This window comes from Podarcis vaucheri (assembly GCF_965113315.1).
Source record: "Podarcis vaucheri genome assembly, chromosome: 5".
In the NCBI taxonomy this organism is placed as follows: domain Eukaryota; kingdom Metazoa; phylum Chordata; class Lepidosauria; order Squamata; family Lacertidae; genus Podarcis; species Podarcis vaucheri.
In genome coordinates this window covers 47,397,859-47,422,743 of record NC_138763.1, presented here as the reverse complement: position 1 = coordinate 47,422,743, position 24,885 = coordinate 47,397,859, and the positions used below count along the sequence as shown (strand labels likewise).

At 40.1% G+C, this 24,885-nt stretch overlaps 1 protein-coding gene across 7 annotated transcripts; it reads left to right on the top strand.

Moving 5' to 3' along the window:
• Positions 1-158: 158 nt before the first annotated feature.
• STN1 (STN1 subunit of CST complex) lies at positions 159-23,702 on the top strand. Of its 7 annotated transcripts, none has more exons than XM_082225269.1 (12): positions 159-276; positions 2,540-2,664; positions 2,883-3,027; positions 7,078-7,284; positions 8,898-8,993; positions 10,911-10,982; positions 12,592-12,762; positions 13,565-13,676; positions 14,405-14,567; positions 20,572-20,694; positions 21,638-21,710; positions 22,508-23,702. In XM_082225269.1, the coding sequence occupies exons 4-12, from the start codon at positions 7,155-7,157 to the stop codon at positions 22,663-22,665; spliced, it is 1,098 nt and encodes a 365-aa protein (XP_082081395.1). In that variant the 5' UTR covers positions 159-276; positions 2,540-2,664; positions 2,883-3,027; positions 7,078-7,154; the 3' UTR covers positions 22,666-23,702. The 7 variants fall into 7 exon arrangements, with proteins under 7 accessions (XP_082081395.1, XP_082081399.1, XP_082081400.1 ...); XM_082225272.1 differs by lacking the exon at positions 159-276 and adding an exon at positions 1,862-1,961; XM_082225273.1 differs by lacking the exon at positions 2,883-3,027.
• Positions 23,703-24,885: the final 1,183 nt, after the last annotated feature.

The following is a 24,885-nucleotide window of genomic DNA, read 5'->3' as shown; positions in this document are numbered from 1 at the left end:
AGTTCCGCCAGATGCCTCTTTCCCGGACTTGCGCTGACTATGGCTCCCCCCGCCTCTCTCTCATACACAACCCTGTACGTAGCCGGGTTTCAAGGAAACGGGGGCGGAGGAAGGCGGAGAGGGCGGAGCTTAAAAGAGAAGGGCCGCCGCCTGAGGTAACTTCCTTCCGGTTTCTCCTCCCACCGACACCCCTCCCCTGTCCCATGCGCGTGACGCCTAGGAAACCCGCCCGTTAGCGACGGAGAGCCAATAGGAGCGCGCCGAGCTCTTTGGCGGGTAAGTGGCGCAGCGTCGACCGTTTTGAGGAGGGGGAGAGATTACAGCACTTTGGGGGAAAAGGGGCGCTTAAAAGGGGCAACTTTCTTTTGTGCTGGTTTAGTGGTTTTTGGCGATTACTTTGTGCTCGTTTGTAGGGGAAAGGAAAAAGGCTAGGCTTCCTGTTCCCTCCATGTATGGCTGTGTATGTGGAGTGTTTGGACAGGGGAATTTAGGCACAGGATAGTTACTGATTGTTATGTCCGTATAGAATCAGGGGCAACGTGTGTCTTGAGTGCCACTCGCTGGGGAGCAATAGCGGGAGAAGGCTCTTTCCCCCCATGCCCTGAGGGCCCATGGATGTCCCTTTGGTATTGTGGAAAACCAGGGGGTGGACTAGATATGTGATTGGTCAAGCAGAGTTCTTGTACTCATAAGAACACAAATTGTTTATGGAATTCACTACCACAAGATATGGTTGCGGTCCTTGGCTTTAAAATGAAAGTAGTTTTTTTAAAATGTTAAAAAATAAACAATGGGCAATGCGTCAGGAACAGTACACTTTTGAATACTAAATCCTCAGCGCAGATAACAGCGTAAACTGTTGCAAGGCATGGAAGCTGTGGATATTCCATAGAAATGGGCTGCTGTCCGACAAGATGGATTTAAGGTCTTATCAGGGCTCTTATCCCCTCATGCTGTCCATACTGTATCAGAATATAGTTTGACAAACTAAGCAAACTTTACTGCAATAAGTTAGTCTATCCTGAATAACAACGTTTGCTTCTTGTTCATTTAATGGAGCTGAACTGTAATAGTTGAATACACAAGGCACCCATTACGACCTACACATAAATTAATTCCACAGTTTCATATTAGAAGGCAATAGTGTAGCCTTTTTTCACAGTGTTCCAGGAGTTAGTATACTCTTTTAAAATAGTTTTACTTTCTCCCTTCTGGTGTTGTGTATGGTTCACACAGTCTGGCCTTGTGGGCTCCAAAATCCATTTTGGGGCCACATCTGTATTATGCTAACCAAAATATCCCCAAATAGTGTGCAGGTTCTCCATAACCCTTCATCAGAGTAGGGGGTAAAATCCTCAATGGTGGGAGGAGTGAGAGAGAAAAGGGTTGGTGCGTCAAGCCTTTCATGTTTGTAGCTAATAATAGTACTAAGATGAAGCGTGGGAAGAGGTGGCAGATTGCAAATGATTCTCTTAGTTGATATGGAGGTTTTAGGTTGCACCAAGGTCTCCTAGGAAGGAGAAACACCTAATGGCTGATTTTCCCCTCTCTGGAAATACAACAGCCAGTTGTTACTCAGTTTTGTCTCCATGCTTAGATAAAGCACACAAGTCAATAGTTATTGTGAACCACTTTGATATTTTCTTTGTGAATTAGTTTTATATAAATATTTTTATAAAGTTGAGAGCCAGACTATAAAGAAACTTGTCAGTCCTTGTCAAAACAGGTAGAGATTAATTTTAGATGGTGTGCTGGTTAGGCAGAAGTCAGTAGAACAGCAAAAGAATTAAAACAAATCTGCATAAAATATATACCGTATTCAGATACAGTATTTCCCTTTCCTACTACCCTTCACCCACAGGAGGACCCACTATCATCCACACAGTATGCAGAAGACAGGCACAACAGATAACACCAAACCTTGATGGGCAACCAAGAACCTATTTTCCAGCAGGAACAAGGTGGCCTCCACCTATATGGGGTTTTTACTTGTAGTACATGTCACTTGGTCAATGAATAACTCCCCCCCACCCGCCCAGCTGTTGTTTCCTTTAAATCTTGGTTGCCCAAATGAAGGGGCTCCCTAATCCTCCAGTGAAAGTGCCAGAGAACCACTTGCAATATAATGATTTATGAAGTTTGACCAGTTATACCACTGCTATGATTGGTTGGCTGAACCAGGTGAGGGTAGCTAATGGGTCTTAAACCCTGAGTAAGTTAGGAACTTGTCTATCACCTGCATGTGAAGACAAGTTCCTGTGGATTGAGCAGACAAGACCAATAGCGAGTCCAGCAGTCAAGAAGGCGGTTTCACAGTTGCATACTTACACCTTGAAAATACCATTTTCTCTAACTTTAATATAGATATTATCAGTAATATAGGATCAAGTCATTGCTATGATATTATGTTATAAAACAAGAGTTGGTAATAAACAACTATTTTCCTGTGTTCCCGATAGCAATTCTCTAAATATTTGAAAAGCAGAATCTTTTCCATTACAGCATTGCATTGAAAAGAAATGTTTTATTGTGTTATCAGAATCATGTCTGAGCAGAGATTTTATCAGCTAAGCTGATTATCCTGTGTTCCAAAACACAAAATGCAACCCCTGAAATACCGCCCCTGGAATTTGGAATTCATAGAGTGGACCACCTTCAAATAAGGCTAGTTGTCCAGACTCTTTTACCTGTTATTCCTAGATTTTTAAGTTATTGATTACATACAAAAATTGGTTATAAAGCATATAAAGTTTCTAGATTATAAAGTATATAAAGGTTATAATGTATAAAGCATGTTAATATAAGGTTATATGAATAATAAAAGAATCATAAATATTATTTAATAATTCCCTAATATTTTCATTCTCTTGAAAATCCTATAGGTGAAAACTTTAGAGGCAAATCTGTTCCTTCAGTCAAGATAGTCATGCTTTCCCATGAAAAAGTCAGCCTACCACTATTTCTTCTGGCAACCAATCTCATCTTTGTCCTGGAATGCAAGCAGTTAACTTCTTTCTGTTCTTGGAGGTATCTATTTGGAGGCAGTAGAACACAAAACTGACCCTGTTGTTCCTGTCTGTCTCTGTTTTGAGAGACTTATGAGAAAATTAAGGTTTGACGTATGTACACAGTCCATAGTTCATCATAAAGTTTTTCTCACATCCACTTGAGCCAGCAAGGTTATCACTATTTATTAACTGGACTTGATGGGGTATGTGACAGTTCTCACGTCCTTAAACCTTTGTATTTTCACAGACTAAAGAACTAGATTAAATATGTTTTCCATTTATCCTTCTGTTTCTGTTGTTTCCTATTTATTCCAATCTTTTTCATATCTTTCCCTTTACCTGCTAAGCTCTGCTATCTTTGGTGTTCACTATTATACAGTGGTGCCTCGCAAGTCGAAATTAATTCGTTCCGCGAGTTTTTTCGTCTAGCGAATTTTTCGTCTTGCGAAGCACGGTGTCGGAAAAGCTTCAAAAATCACCAAAAACCTCAAAAAAGGCTACCACACCACGTTCTATGAGTTGCTCCTCGAAGTCAAGTCGCAACTGTATTAACGGTGTTAAGAAAAAGGAAACAAACTTGCAAGACGTTTTCGTCTTGCGAAGCAAGCCCATAGGGAAATTCGTCTTGTGAAGCAGCTCAAAAACCGCAAAACCCTTTCGTCTAGCAAGTTTTTCGTCTTGCGAGGCATTCGTCTTGCGGGGCACCACTGTACTTCCCCCATGATGGTGACAAAAAGTTGGATTCAAATTGGCTGCTGTTATACAAGTGCTCTACCTTTTTTTAAGGCATGGATTAGAAACTTGTCTTCCAGAGGTTGCTGAAGTACATTGGCTAAGATGACTGGATCTGATGGAAGATGGAATCCACTAACAGCTGTGGCTGCTCCCCTGCAATGTCACTTCTGGAGGGGGAAAACATGTTCATAGGGGTGAGGTGGCTCGGTTTTCTGTTGACACCAAATTATTTAGGGTGATAAAACAAAAAAGGATATTGAAGAGTTCCCAAAAGATATCTTCAAAGTGGGGTAGGGGCATTAAAATTTGAAATGTGAAAGTGAAAGCAAGTAAAGTGATGCATGTTAGGACAAATATACACTGTTGGGTTCAAAAATAGCAGTAACTGATAGCTCAATGAAAACATTGGCCCACTGTGTGGCAGCTATGAAAAGGACAATTTCCATGTGGGGAATTGATAGGAAAGGAATAAAAAAATAAAACTGCTAATAGATTACTTTTATTAAAATATATGGTGAGATTGCTCTAGGAATACAGTATACTATTCTGGTCACTGCACCTCAAAGAAGATATTGTACACTATATATAAGGATAATCAAAGTGATCAAAGGATATAGCAACTCCCTTATGAGGAAAGATAACATCATTGGGGACTTTTTATGTTAGAAAAAAGTGATTATATATATATATATATATATATATATATATATATATATGCGCATGGTGTGGAGAAAGTAGGGTAGGGAGAAGTTTTTATCCTGTTCTGTACCTGCATTATAGCAGAAGCTGAATGGTCAGGGCAGACAAAAGGAAGAATTTCACCAAGGCAGAAACTATGGAATTAGCTCCTGCAATATGATGGAACTCAGTTTGGTTGACTTGAAAGGCAGATTCATAGAGGATAAAGCTAAAGCCAAGATGACCGTGCTCTACCACCACTGTTGGATAGGAATCACAAGTGGAGAGTACTGTTGCATTTAGGCCCTGATTGTAGGCTTCTCATAGGTATCTGGCTGGACACTGTGATAACAGGATAATGGACTAGATTAACCTTTGAGTCTGATCCATCTGGGTTCCTTTTTTGTGTGTGTGTCTTTTACTATCTGCTCTTTCGCTTATTCTCCCCATTTTTTTGTCTCAACTTGATCCTCATTTCACTCTGATTCTTTTATGTTCCTTACACCTTTTGTTCTATCTCTTTCCTATGCGTAATCTGTTCACATCTTCCCTTTCCTAATATATACACAAGGCTAATTCATCAACCATGCTCAGTAGGTGGAAAGACAGTTGGATCTATACACCACATTCATATTCTTTTAGTTTTCTTTCAGCAAATTGGTTTCTTAAGCTAGAGTTATGTATTTATGCATTGCACTGTGATTTTCTGACTATGCAGAACTGTTCTCTATTAATCTAGTCATAAGACTGTTAATCATACAAAGTTCTCAGAGGTTTAGTGGATTTAAGGCTACTTTATTATCCCTTTGTCCTCAATAATGCCTAATTGCTGCCGCTAATACATGCATAGTAGGATCTATGTAGGTCATTATTGAATTCCTCCCCTAGCTGAAAAAGTCAAGCTGCACAGACCTTATAAGTTGCAAGCTTTCTCACTCAGCAAGAGGAACAGCCCCCTGGTGAACAGCCCTTGTCAGATACTTCCAGTCCAGTTAAGAATTCAGAAAATAAAAATGGAAAATATGTAGGAAGAACCACTATTTCTTTTAATGCATCTAACTTTTTGGTATTAAACTGCAAAATCAAATATGTGCCACAATTTCTACCCTCTTCATCACTCCATACACTTTTCCTGCCTAACTCTTAGATAGCAAATCTGCTTTGTTGTTAAGGTGTCTGATGTTATTGTCTGATGTTATAGCAGCCTAGCACAGCTACTATTCCTAGTTTGTGGTTAGTAGTAATTGAATGGTAGCACTTTTGACTGTTTTCATGACTGCAAGTACATGTTATGGTTGGCCTCTTATCACCAACATCACCATCATTCTTTTTGGAAGTAAATCTAAAGGCAAAACAATCCATTTGTTTTAGAAACTTGTGTGCTTTGTAGAGTCACAGTTAATGCTTCATTGATTAAAATGCATAGTTCAATGTAGATAGAACCATAATCAGACATTAGCAACTGCATTTTCTTTGCTTTCATTCACTCATGACAGTGAATTTACAGATGACATGAACTATGGAAATAGTGTTTCAAGGTTGCTAAATATTTTCTTTAAAAATAAATGTCACATTGTGGTGGCCTATGGCTTTAAACAACAAAGTTTCATTCACATTGATTTGCGTTGCAAAATGATCCTCATTTTTACATTGTGTTTCAAATTAATTATTGGGAAAATTTATTTTGGTTTTAAGTGCAAGAAGCCTCATACAGTTCAAGGCAGGTAGAAATAACATTTTTAAAAACCATAATGTAGCCAACCGAGTCATACTCCAAGTAGACCAATTGAAATTAAAGAACTTGACTAAATTCCATTGATAAAAATGGAACTACTCTTGAGTATGCCTCAGTTGTATACAACCCATTCATTCAACAACAGTGTTTCTACCGTTCATATCCTGTGTAAATTCATTGCTGAAATTTGACAGGTAATATGTTTATACAGTATATCACTGTCATCTCAAGTATTCACTCAAAATTTCAAACTAAGTAAGATCTAAAGACTGTGAAGATGGAATGGGGGAAATGATACTCCCAGATCTGCATTTCATATATGTTTCTTTTGATAGCTTCAAATATAAACAAGTAGCAAATCTTTTGTTTGAAAAGAAAACAAGCACAAGCCATGCCTGCTTTTCCAGCGGGTCACAGCAGGATTGCGCAATGCATTGAGTGCAAGCCAGGGATGAAACTAATTAAGGGAAAACACTGGAGAGAATGAAACTAGTCATTGTGTAATAACTGACGTTGTATTCCTGATTGTTACTAATAGTGTAATTTTGTCAGCAAGGAAGATGGCAGCTATAAATTGATGCAAAGTTTTGGACAGTGGGGTACAAAGCATGCTGTGACTGGCCTGTAGTCCTTGCCTAAATTCCGCCTCTTGTGATAAACTTATTTGAGGTAACATTGCAGGTTGCTTGGTCCTCATTGCTGAGGACTACGTATCTGTTTTCCAGTATCCAGAAGGAATGAATTCAAGCATTTGTTTCTTTCCTTTTAGCAGAGGCTAGGTGCTACATAAAATGCATGGAGCAGTTAGCACTCTTTCTAATCCTGTCATACCATCAACAATTAAAATTTTAAAACTAGGCATCATAATAAAAACTAATCAAGCTAGCATAATGTTTATGTTACACACATTTCCCCCCACAGACTTGCAAACATTTGGTCAGAAGCTCTGCTTGTCTTGAGTTGATACATGGTCTTGGAGCCACGTCATTCACTTCTGAATGTTCACCGCAGCCACAGAATCAGAAGAGGTCCCTTCATTGTTATGGGGACTGGATCCTATCTTTTCAGCTTTTGCAAGACTGTACATTAAAGACCTACAAGAAATGAAAGAATCAAAACAGGTTCCAGGTGAGTTATGAGGTTGCTATGATATGTATAACATCACTGGTTTTAATGAAAAGCCTAGCATTACTGTGCTATGGACTGACAATCTGGCTCCAGATAAAAACTTTTCTCTCCCTTCTGTGCCTGAAAGAAGCTCTGAGGATAGATAAAACAGCAAAAGAAAATGAGATCATCTGTATATTCCAAGTTCCTCAATGAATCCAACCCTTGCTTGAGTTTCCTGGCCTTGATCTGCCACCTTACCTTGCCCAGCAGGAAAGGGAATAGAATGGTGGAGGCAATTTGTACCACCATCAAGAGGAGTGTCCCTTCTCTTATGGATATGCTTGAATATGCCTCCACCCCATCTCATGTAGCATGAAGCCATTGGATTGGGGAAAGAAGAGGGGAGAAATTCAGTCCCTGGAATTATCAGTATATCATTGGGAGGGAGTGACCCATCAGGCTTATCTCTCAAAGTGGCTATACTAGTACAACTAGCTGCAGACAGGAGGGAGAGGTTGTGATAAAGGCGCTGAGGGAGTGTCAGAAGGATCCCAACAGCCTGGATGAGCTTGCAGCTGGTGACTCGGAGCTGCGCCTCAGTCTATATCCCTAGTAACATAACCATACTTGCACTGTACTTCAACCAGAGCTCTGTTTCCACTACTTGTCAGCTCATCTCTCACATGATTATTACCAGGGCAGCTTGACCAGACAAACTGCCCTGGCTGGAAACAGCTATAATTTTTTACCATTATTTTTGCTTGGTCTGATCCAATTTAAGACTCATCAACTATTCCTTTATGCAAGAATGTAAGATTTTCATGAATAATAAAAAGCTAATTAAAAGATCAGTCCCAAGCTACCTTGAAAGAGATAAATAGGCAATATTTGTTAAACAGAACTGGAAATCAAGACAGAGCATATTGCTTCCAAAAATGCTTAAGGGAAAAGGTGTGGTGAATTGTGATATGCAGAAACCAAAGAATTTAACAAAAGGCTGTTTAGAAAATGTCTTTTCTTTTAAAAGATGTTGAATTAAAAGCCATGGCTGAACATTGCTCAGCATGTTCCTTACAGACCTTACCTACCCTCATTTATTAAAACTGACATTTCTTGTTTGCTTGGCAAACTCCAGTTTCCCTTAGTAAACTCTTCATCTGTTTCACCCTTTGGTAGTTAAAATCTCCATGCTGGTTCCTGAGACTCCTACAGCACCATTTCTCAGCCTGCTGGTTGCAAAGTCTGAGAAAGTGGGGCATGGCCTTTTTAAATAAACTGAAAATAATTACTGGTACTGCCTTTAATCATTAACTGGCATGATGAATACCTCTTACAACTTGTTGCTTTGTTGACATATTATAATGTTGTATTGACACTTTTGGCCAAATGTCAGAATGCCACTCCCAACCTAGTGGGGGGCAAATTTGTCACACACCCCTTTCCTAAGAAGCCTTGAGTGGTTTTTCCTGAAAGAGGCGTTAGGGAAGGTGCATGGGGCTTTCTAGCCCTATAGCAAACAGGTGGGCATTAGAATTTATAAGCCAGGCATCACCTCAGTCTATTCTTCTTTACTTCGCTGAAATAAGACTGTATGTACCTTATGTATCAATAATGATCTCCTCCTTTCATAGGTATATTCTTTTACAACAGGCATCCAGTAAGGCAGGTGGATATTCTTGGAACTGTGGTTCTGATCAAAGAACGAGATGCCTGTTATACTTATGGAGGTAAGAAATTCTTATTCCTGCTAGCTCTTAAATTTCTCCATTCTCATTAGCCTTTACTGCCTTCTTAAATTAGGTTTGCTTTTATATATGGTGTAGCAACAACAACAACCAGCTGGAGGTTTCTGATCAGTCTGCAAGGGAAAACCCCATGCAACCCACTCTGGAAGAGGCCAAGGTATATAGGGTTGAAGGAAGGTCTGATTGCTTCAGTAAATGGCAAAACAGGGGAGCCAGATGAGAGTTGGCAGAAAGTACCCCTGCCCACTGCTGCATCCTGTAAGACACTTTAGGAATGGCCCAAGCTGTGAAACTGTTCCTTCAGGGGGAATGTTCACTTTCATTGACAACTTCCACAGCCTTGACTGGGACAGATGGTGGTAATGAGAAAGAGAGATGGGGTTCCAAGAGCATACTAACAATGACATAGCCTTTTGAATGTCCCAGCGCAGAGAGTGAGATGCTAGGTGCATAATTTTCTGTTCCTGGGAAGAAATGCTTGTGTGGTTCTTAGCATGGTTACCTTGTACAGTTCTTTGGTACAAAGACAGAGGCTATGCTTTCCTCAGCCACCCCTCCCTTCACTGCCAACTCTTTCCAAGTTCACACCAGTGAACCTAGGAGAAGGACTACCCTCCTTGCGTCCATGGTTGTCTTTCTCCTCATGTTCAAACTGTTCCCAGTTTCATTCTTGGGCATCTTGCCAAGCTGCCCCTCCCTGACCTTCTCTCAGCTGCACTCAGGCTGACTCGCCCAAAATAAATTGTAACTTCCATTTGCATTTTCCAGTTCAAAAGCAAGGCTCTGCCAGCTGCGGATCTAATTGGCTAGTATTGCATCAGCTGGATCACGTGCTTGAGTTTAGAGAGGCATGATGCACTCCTTTTTGAGAAGCAAAGCTGCATAAAGGAAGAAATGTGGATTGTTGTCTTGTTTCTGCACTGAAAAACGGGAATTTGTTTACACTTACATACTTAAAAGGGGCTGCTTGTTTTAAACTCTCTTAAGTAAGGCCAGTGGTCCCTCAGACTGAGTATCCTGTTGCTGAAAGGACTTAAAGGGAAAATGACAAGAATGCAGGTCAATAATGCTAGAAGTCTCCCAAATGTGGCAGAGGGGCTTGGATAGAAATTACGAATGACCAGCTCCTTGTGAATATCTGGTACCAAAAGTTGACAACTCACTGTGGGGGTTTCTAAGGCCTTTTCTGCCTTCATTCATCCTCCCTTTGTGATCTCAGTTCAAGCTGCAGCTAATACAAGAAGTTGTTCTGTCCCTGGTCAACAGTGTATGTATCAAATAGCAAGCATTATTGCCCTTATATTAATTTCAGGAGACAAATGTTAGATGTTTCAGTAAAGGTCATTTACATAGCATATGCATTTGTGCAGATGATGGTATAGAAAGGGTTGGGAGTGAGGAAGGCACTGTTAAAAATAAAAACCTGCCTCTTTATATATCATTAAGATAGATTGCCAATAGCGTTAATCCAGCATAGAGAAGGTAGCCTGTCCAGCCTCTACAACAGTAGTCCATGGAACAGTCATTTCCCTCTTTCCTTCACACCCCCATAACCCAGCTTAGTCGCAGAAAGTGTGTCTGTCTGTCTTTGACCCTCATCGCCATCTTTTCACTATCCAGACTATTCCCTCAACATCACTAGGAAAAAAATTGCTGTAGGGGAGAATTTCAGAAAATGAGTTATTCTGTGTTTTTGACTTTTGACTAGTTTGTCAGTCACATTTAGTCTGTTGATTTGCTGCAGCAGGAAATTGGCACAGGTAAAATGGATGGGAGAGCTTTGAGAAAGATTTTGCTTCTCTGGTACAAACAAAAAGGCTGTTGCTAAGCAAAAATGTTTGTGGTGTGTGTTCTATAAACTCCCACCAAACTGATTAAAATTGCTATCCTACTATCTAGTGGATGACGGCACAGGAGTTATAAGCTGCACCTGCTGGAAAAACCCTTTGGCACAGCAGAAATCTTTGTCAGGTAACTTTCCACTTCGTATCTGCTTTCCTTTTAGCTTTTTCAGAATATGTATTAATATATATTCTATACTTTATTAGTGAGGGTTATTTTCAGGTGTTTGCACCATTTCCCTGTTCATTTTTATATTGTTTTACTGTGACTTGATAAAAGAGCAGTGCTGAGGTCCATTCCTTCATAACAGATGGGTCTGTTGTTTCAGTTCAGGACACTTGGCTTGAAGAGCCTTCTTACTGTAGTTGCCAATGCAACTTTTCCATTTTGTTTAAAGTGATGTTTTCCAATTAGAGCTAAATGATCTGAGATCTGTTAGCTTGTTGAATTCAATATAGCCTCTTAACATTTTGCATATATTTTGATTTGCAGAGATACTATTCTTTTCTCTTACACATCTTATATCCTATTCTGAACAGTTGATTTTAAAAATGTGAATGTCTCATGTTCCCCATGTTTCAGTGCAGATGACTTTTTCTTCTTGCCCACAGATACCTGTCACATAACATAGCCAAACTTTTGTTCCTTCCTCTTTGCTTCCCACCTCCCTATTTCAGTGGGTTGAAGAGTAAACAGGCCACACACAAAAAAACATTTTTTTAAAAAAAATGTACTAGCATATAATCACCTAGAGACTTCATCTTGGGAATCTGCTGTTTTTAACTCAGTTGCTGGCCTTTGCTTGTTTTATTCTTGGTTCACTCCCTACTGTCAATTATACAGTCATTACTACTGCATAATAAAAAATATGCAGTAGTATATTGCTTTCAAGGTGCAGAGAATAATGTTAAATAAATGTTCCAAGCCTTTCGTGGTCTATTGATGCTCTAAAAGTAGCTGGAGAAAAGCTTTATTAATAATACAGTTGTGGTCAGATTGTCAACACTAAATCCAAATGATAGCTAAGAACCCTGAAACTTGAAGCTCTGCTCAATTCTTGATGCACCTTAAAGACAGACAAGCTCATTATGGCATAATTAAATAATTTTTAAGGTGCCACAAGACTCTTAGTTGTGTTTGATGTCACAGTTGAACATGGCTATCTGTCTGGAAAAAGCTACTCAGTTATGCCAGGAAAAACTTATAATGTTTAATGAAGAAGTCACCTTCTTTTCTGTATTGGCTTTCTACTTTTATTTGAATAATGAATATATATATTAATCATGTCTCATTCTGTTGAGTCACAGTCTTAGTCAAGAGGAGCTTTCCCTAGCCTGGTGCCTTCCAGGTATTGTTGGACTACAACTCCCATCAACCCCAGTCAGCATGGCCAGAATTAAGGAATCATTGAAGCTGTAGCCCCAACAACATTTAGAGGGCACCAGGTTTGGGAAGGCTGGTCAAGCAGAATTTCAGTGTCTCCTTTTATTTTTTCCCATCTCTCCAATGCTGTGTTTTCTCCCATTAATTGTGCTGTTTAATGTTATATCTACACAACTAATTTTTTGGAAGATGGCAGTTTCTAAGGGGAGAAGACAGTGTGTGTTGGCAGCTGTAATATTGCCTATGAAGTGGTCTTTTAACATACATGGTATATTGGATGACATCGATCATGATATTTGGGGAAATCTACTTTGCTTTTCCATTCCAAATGTAGTGAATGTTTCTTTCCCTACAGATTTTAGACCTCATCCTAGTACCTCAAGTGGCCTGGATCTAGCTGAACAAATAAGAAAGCTCGAAGTAGCAGTTTGCCAAAAAACAAGACTGGAAATTGGTGATACTATCAGAGTCCGTGGTTGCATTCAGATCTTCAGACAGCAGCGAGAAATCAAGGCCTCCATGTACTGTGAGTAGTTACTCATTCAGGAGTATGCATTTTTATCCTGACCTTTAAAACTCCCATAACTGCAACCTGTGCGACTTACAGTTTATTTAAGCTGCACCCAGGCTTTTTTCCTGTCGCATCAAGGCCACTTTGTGTCTCTGATTCATACGCCTTGTTGAGAGCTGCTGTGTATGACTCTGTGCAGCATATGGATGTTGTGTTTTGTAAAGCTGGGCTTCTCAGCTTGCTAAAAGCCATCCTCCAAACCTAGTTCCAGACACTCAAATGCAGAAGTAGTGTGGCCTCTCCCTGTCCTTCTGTAGAACGACAAACCTGCTAAATTCCAAATAGGATATACAGTAGATCTGATACTCAGGAGTTGTGAATAATCTGAGATTTACTCAGCCTGGAAACTGAGATCCATCTCCAAGGGTCTTCTGGCAGTTTGCCTCACTGTGAGAAGTGCAGTTACAGGGAACCAGGCAGATGGCCTTCTCAGTAGTTGCCCCTGCCTTGTGGAACACCCTCCCGTCAGATGTCAGAGAGATAAATAATCATATGGCTTTTCATAGACATCTGAAGGCAAGCGATGTTTAATGTTTTGTTGTGTTCCTTTATATTTTGTTGGAAGCCACCCAGAGTGACTGGGGCAATCCAGGCAGATGGGATGGATACAAGAAATAAATTATTATTATTAACATCAGATAAAACAACCATTATCTTGGAAGGTGAGCTGTAAATAACTAATAAAGAAATGAAATGCAACTAGCGGCTCAAGTTTGAATCTGTTTGCCTTTTTTGTGCCTTCCTTATTTCTTTTCAGATAAAGTTGATGACCCTATGTGTGACGTTCTGATTTCAAGGATGCTGGAACTCCCCCATCTATACAGAGATATTTATGATCAGCCATTCCAGTTGCAAGAAGAGGCACAAAGGTCAGTGAGAGCTCTAGATAGGAGATGCTGGTGATTCAGGAGTGTAGGCCTTGCATCAAGAGTAGGATATAAAACAGAGTTACTGGTTTTCTATGAAAACTGAATTTGTATGGTGGGGCAAGTTCAAAGGCAGGAACAAAAAGAAGACGGAAGGATGATACATCTAGAATAGGTAGAGCCATAGAATGAGACAGCCAGATTCATGTATGGAAGAATCCCCCACTTATGTGGGGATTCCGTTCTAAGCTGCCATGTGCGTCACTGGGATGCGCACAAGTGGGGCTTGCACCATTCTGTCCCTGCCCACTTTCAGCACTGTTGTCAGTGTGTGTGTTAGCAGGAGTGCCCATGCTAATCGCACGCAAGTGGAGAGATGGCTGTAGTAACCCTAGTGTCACACCACAGCACAGGATAGATGCCACACAGTAAGATCTAGTGCAAACGCCACTCCAAACCCTTGCACAGTGATCATGCATACATGTCATCCAGATCGTAAAGCTTTTTGTGGATCATAGAAGCCAGTTACATTTCTGATTTCTGTGAAATTTATCCTAAACCAGCTCATAAGTCTGGGTTATTGTAGGCTTGATCTTATAGTGACAGTGTGTTCAGCACTGCTGAAGATTTAGTTGGGTGTCATTTAAACTAGTTAAGTATCTAGTTGTAGGAGGCCTTTTAATTTGGTTAATATTTTCGCTCTCCATTTTAAATTTATTTTCTGCTGATAGCCAAGGTGCAGTGTACATGTTGGGCTCCATCACTGAACTGAGCAAAAAAATAAGAGACTTCTTATTGAAGAACAAGATCCAGAGTTTCTATCAGCAGGAGTTGGAAACTGTGGAGGCTTTAGTATCGCTAGTCAAGGAGGATGGACCAAGAACTGCTGAGCAAGTGAGTAAAGGTGGCTTTGTAGGGAGCTGACTGCATTTGTGGGGTAGCTTAGGTCAATCAAGAATGTTTAATGATAATATTGAACTAAACACTGGACTGTGTAATAGCTGCTACTTTGAGAAAACAAAACCTCCTGCAGTTCATGGCATGGTAGCCTAACAGTATGTTGGTTTGTGTACTTTTTTTGATGGTAATAAAAGTAAGACAGATCAAAACGAAAAAGCTATAAAGCAAACTAAAGTTTGAGACTTGCCACTGCTATTAACTTACTACTTTCATAACTGTGTAGGTAGCTATAATGGAGCTTGGGAGGTCTCTTGAAGATAATGGATCAGTTGAGTGACAGGACTGGATGGTTCTGAACTTAATCAAGGGTAAGATAAATGAGGCCCAACATATTAAAAAGGTTGGCCCTTCTGTAGAAAATTATAAAGAGTATGCTGACATCTGCTATCTATTACACTTTCTACTTGTTAGACATTTCAGCCTGTTCAGAGCAAACTGGGTCTGGGTCTGGGTTGGTTTTTTTTAGGAGATTCCAATTCCCAAACTCTAATTGGAATCAGAGTTATACATAAAGCAAGTGCTTGTTTGAGATTTGGACTGCTTTTCAATAGCAAAACATTTCTGTCTGTCTCTGTGCTTCTGGTTAAATAGGAATTTGTTTATAAAAGATTCTTAGCATGCAGAGAATAGGGTAATGAGCCAGATGCCCACCTGGTGCAAATTTGCATAACTTCAGTGCTTATAAAGTTATGTAAAGCTACATTAGCTGAGAATCTGGGCTGAATATATATAATTTAAAAATCCTTTCTTTAGCATTACAATTAAAACTGAATGTCAGTATGGAAATCTGTCTCTCTTTAACTTCAGCCTTTGCCTTACTTTTTCCCGCTTGCAGTACAATGGAAATTGAGGCGATTTCCCCCCCTAGCTTCCCTTTTGTGTCTAGCTATGTATTTAGTTAAGGATGTGCTTTAAATTCCCAGTTCTATAGGAGGATATTTTAATCCTTCCAAAACTGTACAGTAACAACAAATCTGCCTCCCATTCATAGTGGGTTCTGTGGCCTCCTTCCTGGTGGTTGCTTCCTGGCAACCACTTGTTTTCATAAAAGTAACGCTTGTCATTGAATTTTAATAAAGCAATAGGCCTGGATTTGAACAAGAACCCTGCTGGTCTGTGGCAAAGGAATATAATACAAAAAGTACCAAACAGCAGAGAAAGAATTGGCTTCTCAAACCAGCTGCAATAATAAGCAATTCTGGTAAAAGCTGAAGGCTATTCCAAGTTATTCTGCTCAGTAGGCTCTGGGTTGCTATGGTCACACAGGGCAATTCCATTGCTTCAACTGCATCCAGTCCCCTTTGACTTCCCCCAACACAGTATATGAAGTAATCTCTTGATAATGTATTGGACTAGTCCTGGGCTGAAATCACAGTTCAGTTGAACCCTTACTATGGGATTTTAGTAAGTCACATTTCTCAGCTTCAGCTGCCCATTGGTAAAATTGTGAATAATATCCTCCCTCTTTCTCTGAGCACCCCCCATATATTTACATTTTTAAAAACTTTGTTTCTGTTTTTCCTTACCCCCTCCCCAGCACACCAGGCAGAGCTACATTTACTCTGGTAGAAAGTTGATCCAATCAGATCTTAAATTAGCCCTTTACATAGAATTTAAAAGCAATAAGCATGGGGAACTCATTCATCATTTAGAAGGATACTCCCTACCAGTTGCCTCATTTGAAAAAAATAATTATGTTGGTCTTGCACCTGATATAATGATTCCTGTGGCCATCTTCCTCTTGGCTGATTATCTGATTTGAGAGTCTTTCTTTAGAGCAGAGGCAAGAAACCTGTAGCTCATCAAACATTGCTGGCCTGCAGCTTTCATTATTCTTTAATATTAGACATATTGACTGGGACTGATGGGAGTTGTAATCCATTCTCTGGAGAGTCACCCATACCTCAGGGTAGTATAGTTGCTTACACCTTTTAGCATCTTACTGACAAGTTTCTTTATTGATGTTTCTATTGCAAAATTACTGATTTTTTTTTTACAGCATTAGTGTTACATTTTTATATCTATATATAATTCTTCTATATGACCCATGTCAATCTAATTATGCATCCATTGCAGCTGTCATATTGAATGTGTAATTGGTTACGAACACCTAGCTGTGTGTGTGTGGTGTGATGAGCAGAGCTGCTCCATCTATGTCTCCACCCTCCAAATCCATACCAATTTGTGAACATTTACCTTCATTTTATGTTTGTCTTCAACATAGTGGCTGTGTGCTTCTTAGCTACAGAACAGAACTTCAGTGTATTCATAAATATTTATCTGCACCCCCTGGGATGCTGCAGGCTTGGATGCTTGGAAAAAATAGCTCCAGCTTGAAGAAGTTTTCAGTTCTGTCATTTCCTGAAGTGTATGTCTTTTTTAGTTCTGTCATTTCCTGAATAGAAGTGCATAACCACTTTCTTATCATATTCTATGTGCAATTTCCTGAGATGAGCAGCAGTGGCATTCTGCAGAGTTCTGTTATGTATTTCCATTCAACTGTGTATCAAATTGCTAGCTGCAGCATATCTTCTGACTTTATCATCTGTAATTTTGACCTTTTCAAATCTGTAATTTTGACCTTTCACTTTATGTATTCCCTATTATGTTTGTCATTTCAAAGACCGCATGGACACACACTTCGCATGAAGTCTTTTCATGCTTTTGCCCGTTATCCTGTGCTCAGATATTTTTACAGTCATTACATCTTTTATTACTATTTTTCTTTTGTCAATGGGACCCTGAATTACCCCAAGCCTTAAGTTGGGGACCCTCTCAAACAAAATACATTTTAACCTGTGTTCCATTATATATGCACTTACCTTGATTTTTTTTAAATTTAACTACAGAGTACTGTACATGCTTCTGAGTAAACAAGTATAGAATCACACTATTAGATTGCCAGATTAACATATTTCCCCCTCTACGTTTGTCAAGAGGCATAAAGTGGTACAACACATTGCTAGTGAATAGAATAAGGCTACAGAGGAAGGACCAAATGAAAACTTTAAATTCTGATAATCATCAGGTCAGGTAATAGTCTACATAGTTTCTTTGAATTTCTGGAATTGGTCTGTTTCTGTCCTCTAAAAACTTTAAGTTCCGTTCATGGAGAGGCAGAACTTCTGTCTCTTGCATCCTCTGAACTGCATTTGTTGCTGATAGTCTACCTCTTTCAGCCTCTTTGTTACTCCTTAGATAAGCTTCATGTACCTGAAATAGACTAAGCTGGACTCCTGTTGAGTTTCAAATCCAGCAGACTGGAGTCACACTAATACAGCAGAATTATCCCTATTTTTTGCATGTCTACTTTCTTTATATAGTATCAGCTGGGAGACAGCATGCACTCTTGCATGCTAGGACTAACTCACATTAAAGCAGATTTATGGGGGGTGGGGTGGGGACAGGAAGAAATGCTTCACAACTCCTGGCACTTTCCAGTATGTCCCAGTAGTACCTAGCTTCAAAGCTAAGCACACTTAACCAACTAATGATTTGCTGCAAAATTTCTCAGATTTTCAACACATATATCAAAATGATTTGACCAAAATATTTTGTAAGTAGTGTGTTGCACTTGTATAACCTATTGTGTTGACCCACTGCATAGGCAAAGAGGGTATTTGTTTTGTGTTTTGTTAACATGGCATTCTCTCTGGTTAATACACATTTGGATTTCTGTAACTATTTTTAATTAGCCACCTTTTAAGAAATGAATTAAAAATTCAGAGGTCAAAGTAGGTTTTGGTTTGGAAAGGAAAAACCATTGAATAAGCCTGGGTCATTTTATTATCAAGAAAAGATGAATGAAGTGAAGGTTTGGCTTTTAACTGTAATCTTAAATGCAATCTTCAAATGTTTAGAAAAGCAATTATTCTATACTGCCACAGATGAGGAAGTGAGCTTTAAATCACAGGAAAGCAGACTTTAGAATAGAATAGAGAAACTTCCTTGCTAAGCAAGAAGATGGGCATTGTATTGAGTTGCTTTGGAGAAGCTGCAGAATCCTGTTCATAGAAAGAATTAGAAGTGCTTGTCAACAAACAGGGGAATAAACAGGTATTTCTCTTACAGGCTGATTGCTCAGGAGTTTCCAGGCTCATCAACATTAATTTTGAAGATTAGCAATGCACACCTGAGCTTTCAGCTCTGCATTCTGGCACTTAGTTGCACCAGAGGGGAATTGATGTAGTGTCATAAAGCAAATTGCACTGAAGAGAAATGGGTCTCCAAAGAACCTGGACCATTCTAGGGAAGGGAAAGAGCAGTGGTAAAGGTAGTAGAGCTTTGGAGAATCTGAGGAGGAGTGACTGGGGACTGTTGGTAATAAAGTTTATGTAACACATGCATCAGGTTTTCCCTCATGATGGAACCCATTGGCACTTAATGTGTGCATTACATTTATTGGCCTTATGAACACATTTATGGTTAAGAATTTCAATGATCCCTGATCAAAAGCCACAGCCCACAAACGATGTGAAGAGCAAAAGATCGGATCTGTGAACAATCTGTGCTGAAAAGAATTTAGAGCAGCAGCAGATGCTTCTGTACAAGGTAGGAAATGGCAAAGGTTCACAAGCCATCCCTGTGCCTCTAAAGCAAAATGCAGTATTAGAGGAAACAAGTTGGACTCCTGCACCTAGGGAGGGGGAGGAGGTATGTTACAAAATTTGGTCTTCCTAGCAAGTAACCTCAACATGCCCCATAGTTTGGTCCAAAATATCTTCCTGGATTTTATGCAGAGTACAATAGAGGTGCACTTTAAAGATGCAAAAAAACGAAACCAAAAACACCTCTATGGCCATAGATAGGCTTCCTTTGTTTTACATTTTCTTTTGTATATGACCTATCTGAATTTCCTACACCCATCCTTGCTGCAGGTTTACTTCCTGATGCTTTTCCTCTGATCAGATTTCTTTGTAGATCACTGCATATAACAAAGAAAGCACTCCACCATTGTCTTCTGTGGCTATACTAAATAGATTTAAACCTAGATCTACCTGAATCAAATCCAACACTGATCAAGTGTGTTGGATTTAATCTAGGGAGATCTAGGTTTAAACCCATTCAGCCATAAAGCTTACAGGGTGACACTGAGCTGATTTTCTGTTTTGCGTATCTTATACTACATCACAGGGTGATCGCAAAGAGGGACGGCAGGGATATAGACTATTCTGAGATCTTTAGTTAATTGTAAGTAAACCTAAAGGAGGGCAGACCCCCTATTGCACATGGTATGTACATAAGATATATTTGGAGTCCAGAGACACCCCCTCCCCATATCTGAAGCAGGATACTCCAAACTCAACATATTGGTAGACTTAACAAAATAGGAAAACTTAATCTATAGTCATCTAAATCATAGTGCTTTGGGCTGAGGTACAAGCAAGCACAGAGTGCCAGTGCTGCCTGTAAGGCAAGGAGTAAGGTTAATAAAACATAGGTTTTTTTCAGTAGCTCATTGCTTGTACTTTTCAAGCTGACATCCATTTCTTCTGCTTTTTCTGTCAGTTTTAAGAAGTTTGCCATTAGCAATTCTCTTTCAGGAGCTACCCAAGCTGAGCCTCCTGTCAGCTCACGCAGAGTGTGTTCTTAATTAGGCCTTATCTTCAGACAGGATTGATGCTCTAGACCAAAGCAAGTAATTATCAGACTCTGCTCCTTCCACTTGCAGATCCTTTAGTTCATTTCCCTTTTCTTATTAAAAATGGATCGGTGTGTCATGAGGTAATTACTTTGGCAGCAGCTCCCTTCAGTAGCGGAAAGTAAGGTTTGTTTCAGCCATTTTAATCTCGACAGTTTTCTGCTGCTGTTTGAAGGAAAGGACTTCTCTTTTATTCCTTGTGCAGACCCAAATAACCTAAAAGTGCATTTGACTTCCATGCTTCTTCTTTCCCCCTTATCCAAATATGCCTCTCTTTTTTGTCTTTTTCTTCTTCAGACAGATTCCAAAGATGGTCCCTGCTCCAAACTGATTAGAGACTCCTTCACGGAAGCAATAAAGGTGTTGCAAAAAAAGGGAGTTCTTTTCCAGAAATCAAAAAATCCCCAGGATATGTATTTTGTAAGTATCTCTTTATATGAATGGTGGTCTGTAGGTAAAGCATGTTCTGTCACATTTACATAAGCTTAATACATGAAGCATGCCACTAGCATGCTAACTCTACATACAAATGGGGCACTGCCCCACCAAACTCCGTGTCCCCTCAGCCAGACCCACCTGTCAGCCTTCTTACTTTGACATCCAGTCTGAAGATGCGGCTGGCTGTCACCTTTCTGACTTTTTTAGTCTCAGAGTTGTCTTTATAGAACTCAGCACGGAAAAGGATGAGGACAAATCTAATTGATTGGATCTGCCTGTCATTGGCTCTAGATCTGCTCACTGTTGACCTTCCTGTATACTACCTTACCAGTTCCAATGGGCATCAGCCACCACTTCAAATGGGCCAGTGATAGGTGTTTTATGATGGTCAGATGCAGGCGGAATGCTTCTTTACATAAGAATATAAGAAGAGCCCTGCTGGATCAGGCCAAAGGTCCATCTAGTCCAGCATCCTGTTCTCATAGTGGCCAACCAGATGCTTATGGGAAGCACACAATCAGGACCTGAGTGCAGCAGTGCTTTTCCCATGTGTTTTCTGGAAGCTGAGATTAAATCCAGACACAGGGTGGAATTCAATGTTGTGCTCTTCCAATCGTTCCACGTACACAAACCTTCTAGCTGAACAGAACAATACCCCCTCCCACTGTGTGCTGTTCTGTGGGTTTTCCTGACACCCCCCCAAGCCAGTTTCAGGGGGAGCCCTCTTGTATAAGTGGAAGTTCTTGCACAGGGCTTCCACTGACAGGGCTTGTTAGGTGACTCCCACTCACAGACTATCCAATGGCCCTGAAATGTTTCTTTCTGTTATGAAAATGCAGTGGTCTCTAATTGTAGGCCAGGCTCTCATCTTTGATACATAAATGTACATTGCTTTGATTTTAAGAATCACTCCTGCATCCTCTAGGTGACTGAGCAAGATAAAGAATTGCACAAAGTGACCCTTGAAGTCCTCAGAGCTGATTGTAAGAGGCCAAAATGTAAGTATGAACAGTTAGATAACCACAAACACAGGCCTGTACAAGTAAGGAATAATTGTATTTGAGTAAGAGAACTTAATTTAATAACAACAAATTATTATTATTACTACTGCAGTTTGGGCACTTTGGGGCCCAAAGGCTAACAGCATACCAGTACAATACAATCAATCAAACAGGAGAAAATCACAACATAGGACAAGGAGAAAGCCTTCCCACACTAGAGAATTCAAGTGTGCTCTCACAAACCCCTGTATTCCCTTATGGGAAGAAACCTGAACAAAGAAGTACTAAAGGAGATTAATCCAGCTTGAATAATTAAGGGTCTCTCTTCACCACCACCATCCCATTCTAACTATTCTGAAATGTACCCAGTTAGATATGTATTTGCAAAATAACTGCCACAGGAAAGTGGAACTGACTACTGTTGGTTCCAGCACAGAACGGATAACTTGTAATGTTCTAATCCCCCTTCCTGGTTTCTGTAATGAAATAAGATTCATGCTTTTGGTTCATGCCAGTTCTCATTCAGCATAGTGAACCTTTTGGAAACAATCTGCCAGTTTTGTGGAAATACCTTCAGGTATCGCACCTGCAGAAAGAAATATGGCATTGGCGATGGTGGTGGTGTGTTTCTGAGCCAGCACATGGGCGAGTTATCTCAAAGCTTTTATCCAAAGTCTGCCACCTGCCCATGGGGGCAGCTTCACTCTTGCTACTGAAATCCAGTCTCCCATCTATATGAATAATAGAACAATTGCCCACCCATTTACCATTTCACTTCTGCTTTACATCTGTAGATGCTGAAAAGGGCTGCCATCTCAATTACATCCTCAATTGTATTCAGCAGCGCTACAGCCCTTTTGTTTCCAGAGATGTGATCCATTGCCTACTGGACTGGATGGAGACCAACAGTGACGTGGTCACTACCATGGAAGGATACTATACTGTCTTTTAAGACGAGATGCAGTGGACTTCTATTGCCAAACTGTATACAGTGGACATGAGTCGTAAGAATACTTCAATGCCAAAAACTTGGCTGGAATTCCTAGAAGATGCTGTATCATAAAATTCCTATTCATTTAGTTTCTCTCCATGTTTCAGAAGTGCTCAGACTGCCTCTGGTATTCCAGGTACTAAACACAGGGACCTCTTTAAACAGTTATGTTGTGAATGCCCTCTTGTGGCTAGATGGAAGACAAAACAAACTTTGCATTCATACCTTATAGTCTAATAAACAGGAGCTGCCTAAAAAGGTGAGCAGTCTGAATTCAAGGAAATACTTGAGAAACAGGTATCAGAATAAATTAACCATACCCTTATCTCCAATAATACACCCTCTTCCACACTCCTAGTCTGATATACATAATTTCTGGTACATTGATTTAGGTCATCTCTTGAGATACAACAAGTGCTGTGGATTCTGAATCCTTGTTTTAATCAGATTTGTTACTACTACCGATTTACTTTTAACCTGGATTCCATGATTATCTCAATAATTACTAAAGGCTATTCAATGCTTTAATTTAGGGTGGTATCTGCAGAATGCCCTCCTGCAGAACACAGCAGTTGGTTGCATAAGTCGTGGTGATCTTTTAACAATCTGGCATTAAAAATCAAAGCAGTTTTTCCTTCCGTAATATTGAAATGTGCACATGCATCCATGCCTCTTGCAAACTGAGGCAGTTATTAAATAATACTCATTAGTAGATGGAGTGACCATCTTGTTTCCTCAAGACTGAAGGAGGGAAAATTCCAGAGGGCACTTCTACTTCGATTTGAGCACTATTTCTGGAACTGTCACAGAGATGAATTATACCTGACTGCAGTGAGTTACAGAAATTATATATACGTATATTATATCTTGGTTATGCATGTTATAACTTTGTTTTATATTATTCTAAATCTCCATAAAACTACTCAACGGTAAAGTATTCCTTGGTCCCAGTAAGACTACATTCATTTTTAAAATAAAGATACTTTGTTGAAAACAGACCCTAGGCCCTGTCTTTGTTCCTTCCCTATTCCATAATGCTGTTGGAATGCCTCTTGATCTACAAATGCCCTTGTTTAGCGCATGCATCCTTTTGGCAGGCATCCAGCAGATAAGAGCCCTTTTCCAAGTAGTACTATCTGGCAAGAGTCTCTCATTTGCTCTGGTGCGCTGTGGTTTTGGCATAAGAAGTCTTTGTGTGTCATTCCAGCCACCACATAGACTGCTTTATACATGCATAACTGTCACGTCCACAAATGTGAAGCAAATTCAGATCTGCTGCCAGATACATCACCAAGGGGGGCGGGGGCGGGAAGGACAATGCTTTTGTATAAAATTTGAATTTGGTAACTTAGATGTATAGGTGAAAGTCTATAAATAATTACTGTATTTAAACAGAAATATTGCAATCTGCCTAAAATTTGGTAATAATTACTATATTGGGGAAAGAAAACAGTTGACTTGTATGCCTGCTGACCATGTGCTGCTAACTGTGGGTGGGCAACTTCAAGGCAACTTGTAAATGAAGGAGGGGGAGGCACAAAATCAGATGGGGGTGGAAAGAATCCCAGCTTAAAACAAGATCTCGTTTCTTCCTTCCAGTTCCCAAACCCCAGGACTGTTGTACCCAAACCCCGGGGTACCAACCCCATGGACTCTAGTAGGCTGCCAAATCGCCAGGGTGAAAGCCAGCCTTGCATGGTAGAACTGCCACCATACCCCTGTTGGTCCCCCAACCTGGGCCAGCGGAAACTCAAGCTGTTTCTGGACTTCTCTGGAATTCTCAAAGACAGGAGTCAACCTACTTTTCTGCTTTTTGAACCCCAAGACTACAAATTACTTAGCAGGGGATTTTTTTTTTTTGCTGTAAAATTTTAAAAATCTGCCCTATCCTCTTACCTATATTATCTTGATGCCAGGAGAAATGTCTTTTTACATCTTAGTTAGCAATGGAATGTGTTTTCTTGATGCCCTATATTTTAAAGTGTCCTTGCAGGGGAACAAATCGGAGTCTCGTGGAATTAAGTAGATGTAATATCTCATGGCTCCACTAACATAATATCCATAGGGTAGACCTCAGATCTCCTAGCTCAGAACCAGTGGCGTAGCGTGGGGGGTGCAGGGGGGGGCCCGGCCGCACCGGGCGCAACATCTGGGGGTTAGGGTTAGGGGGCGCAAATCCAT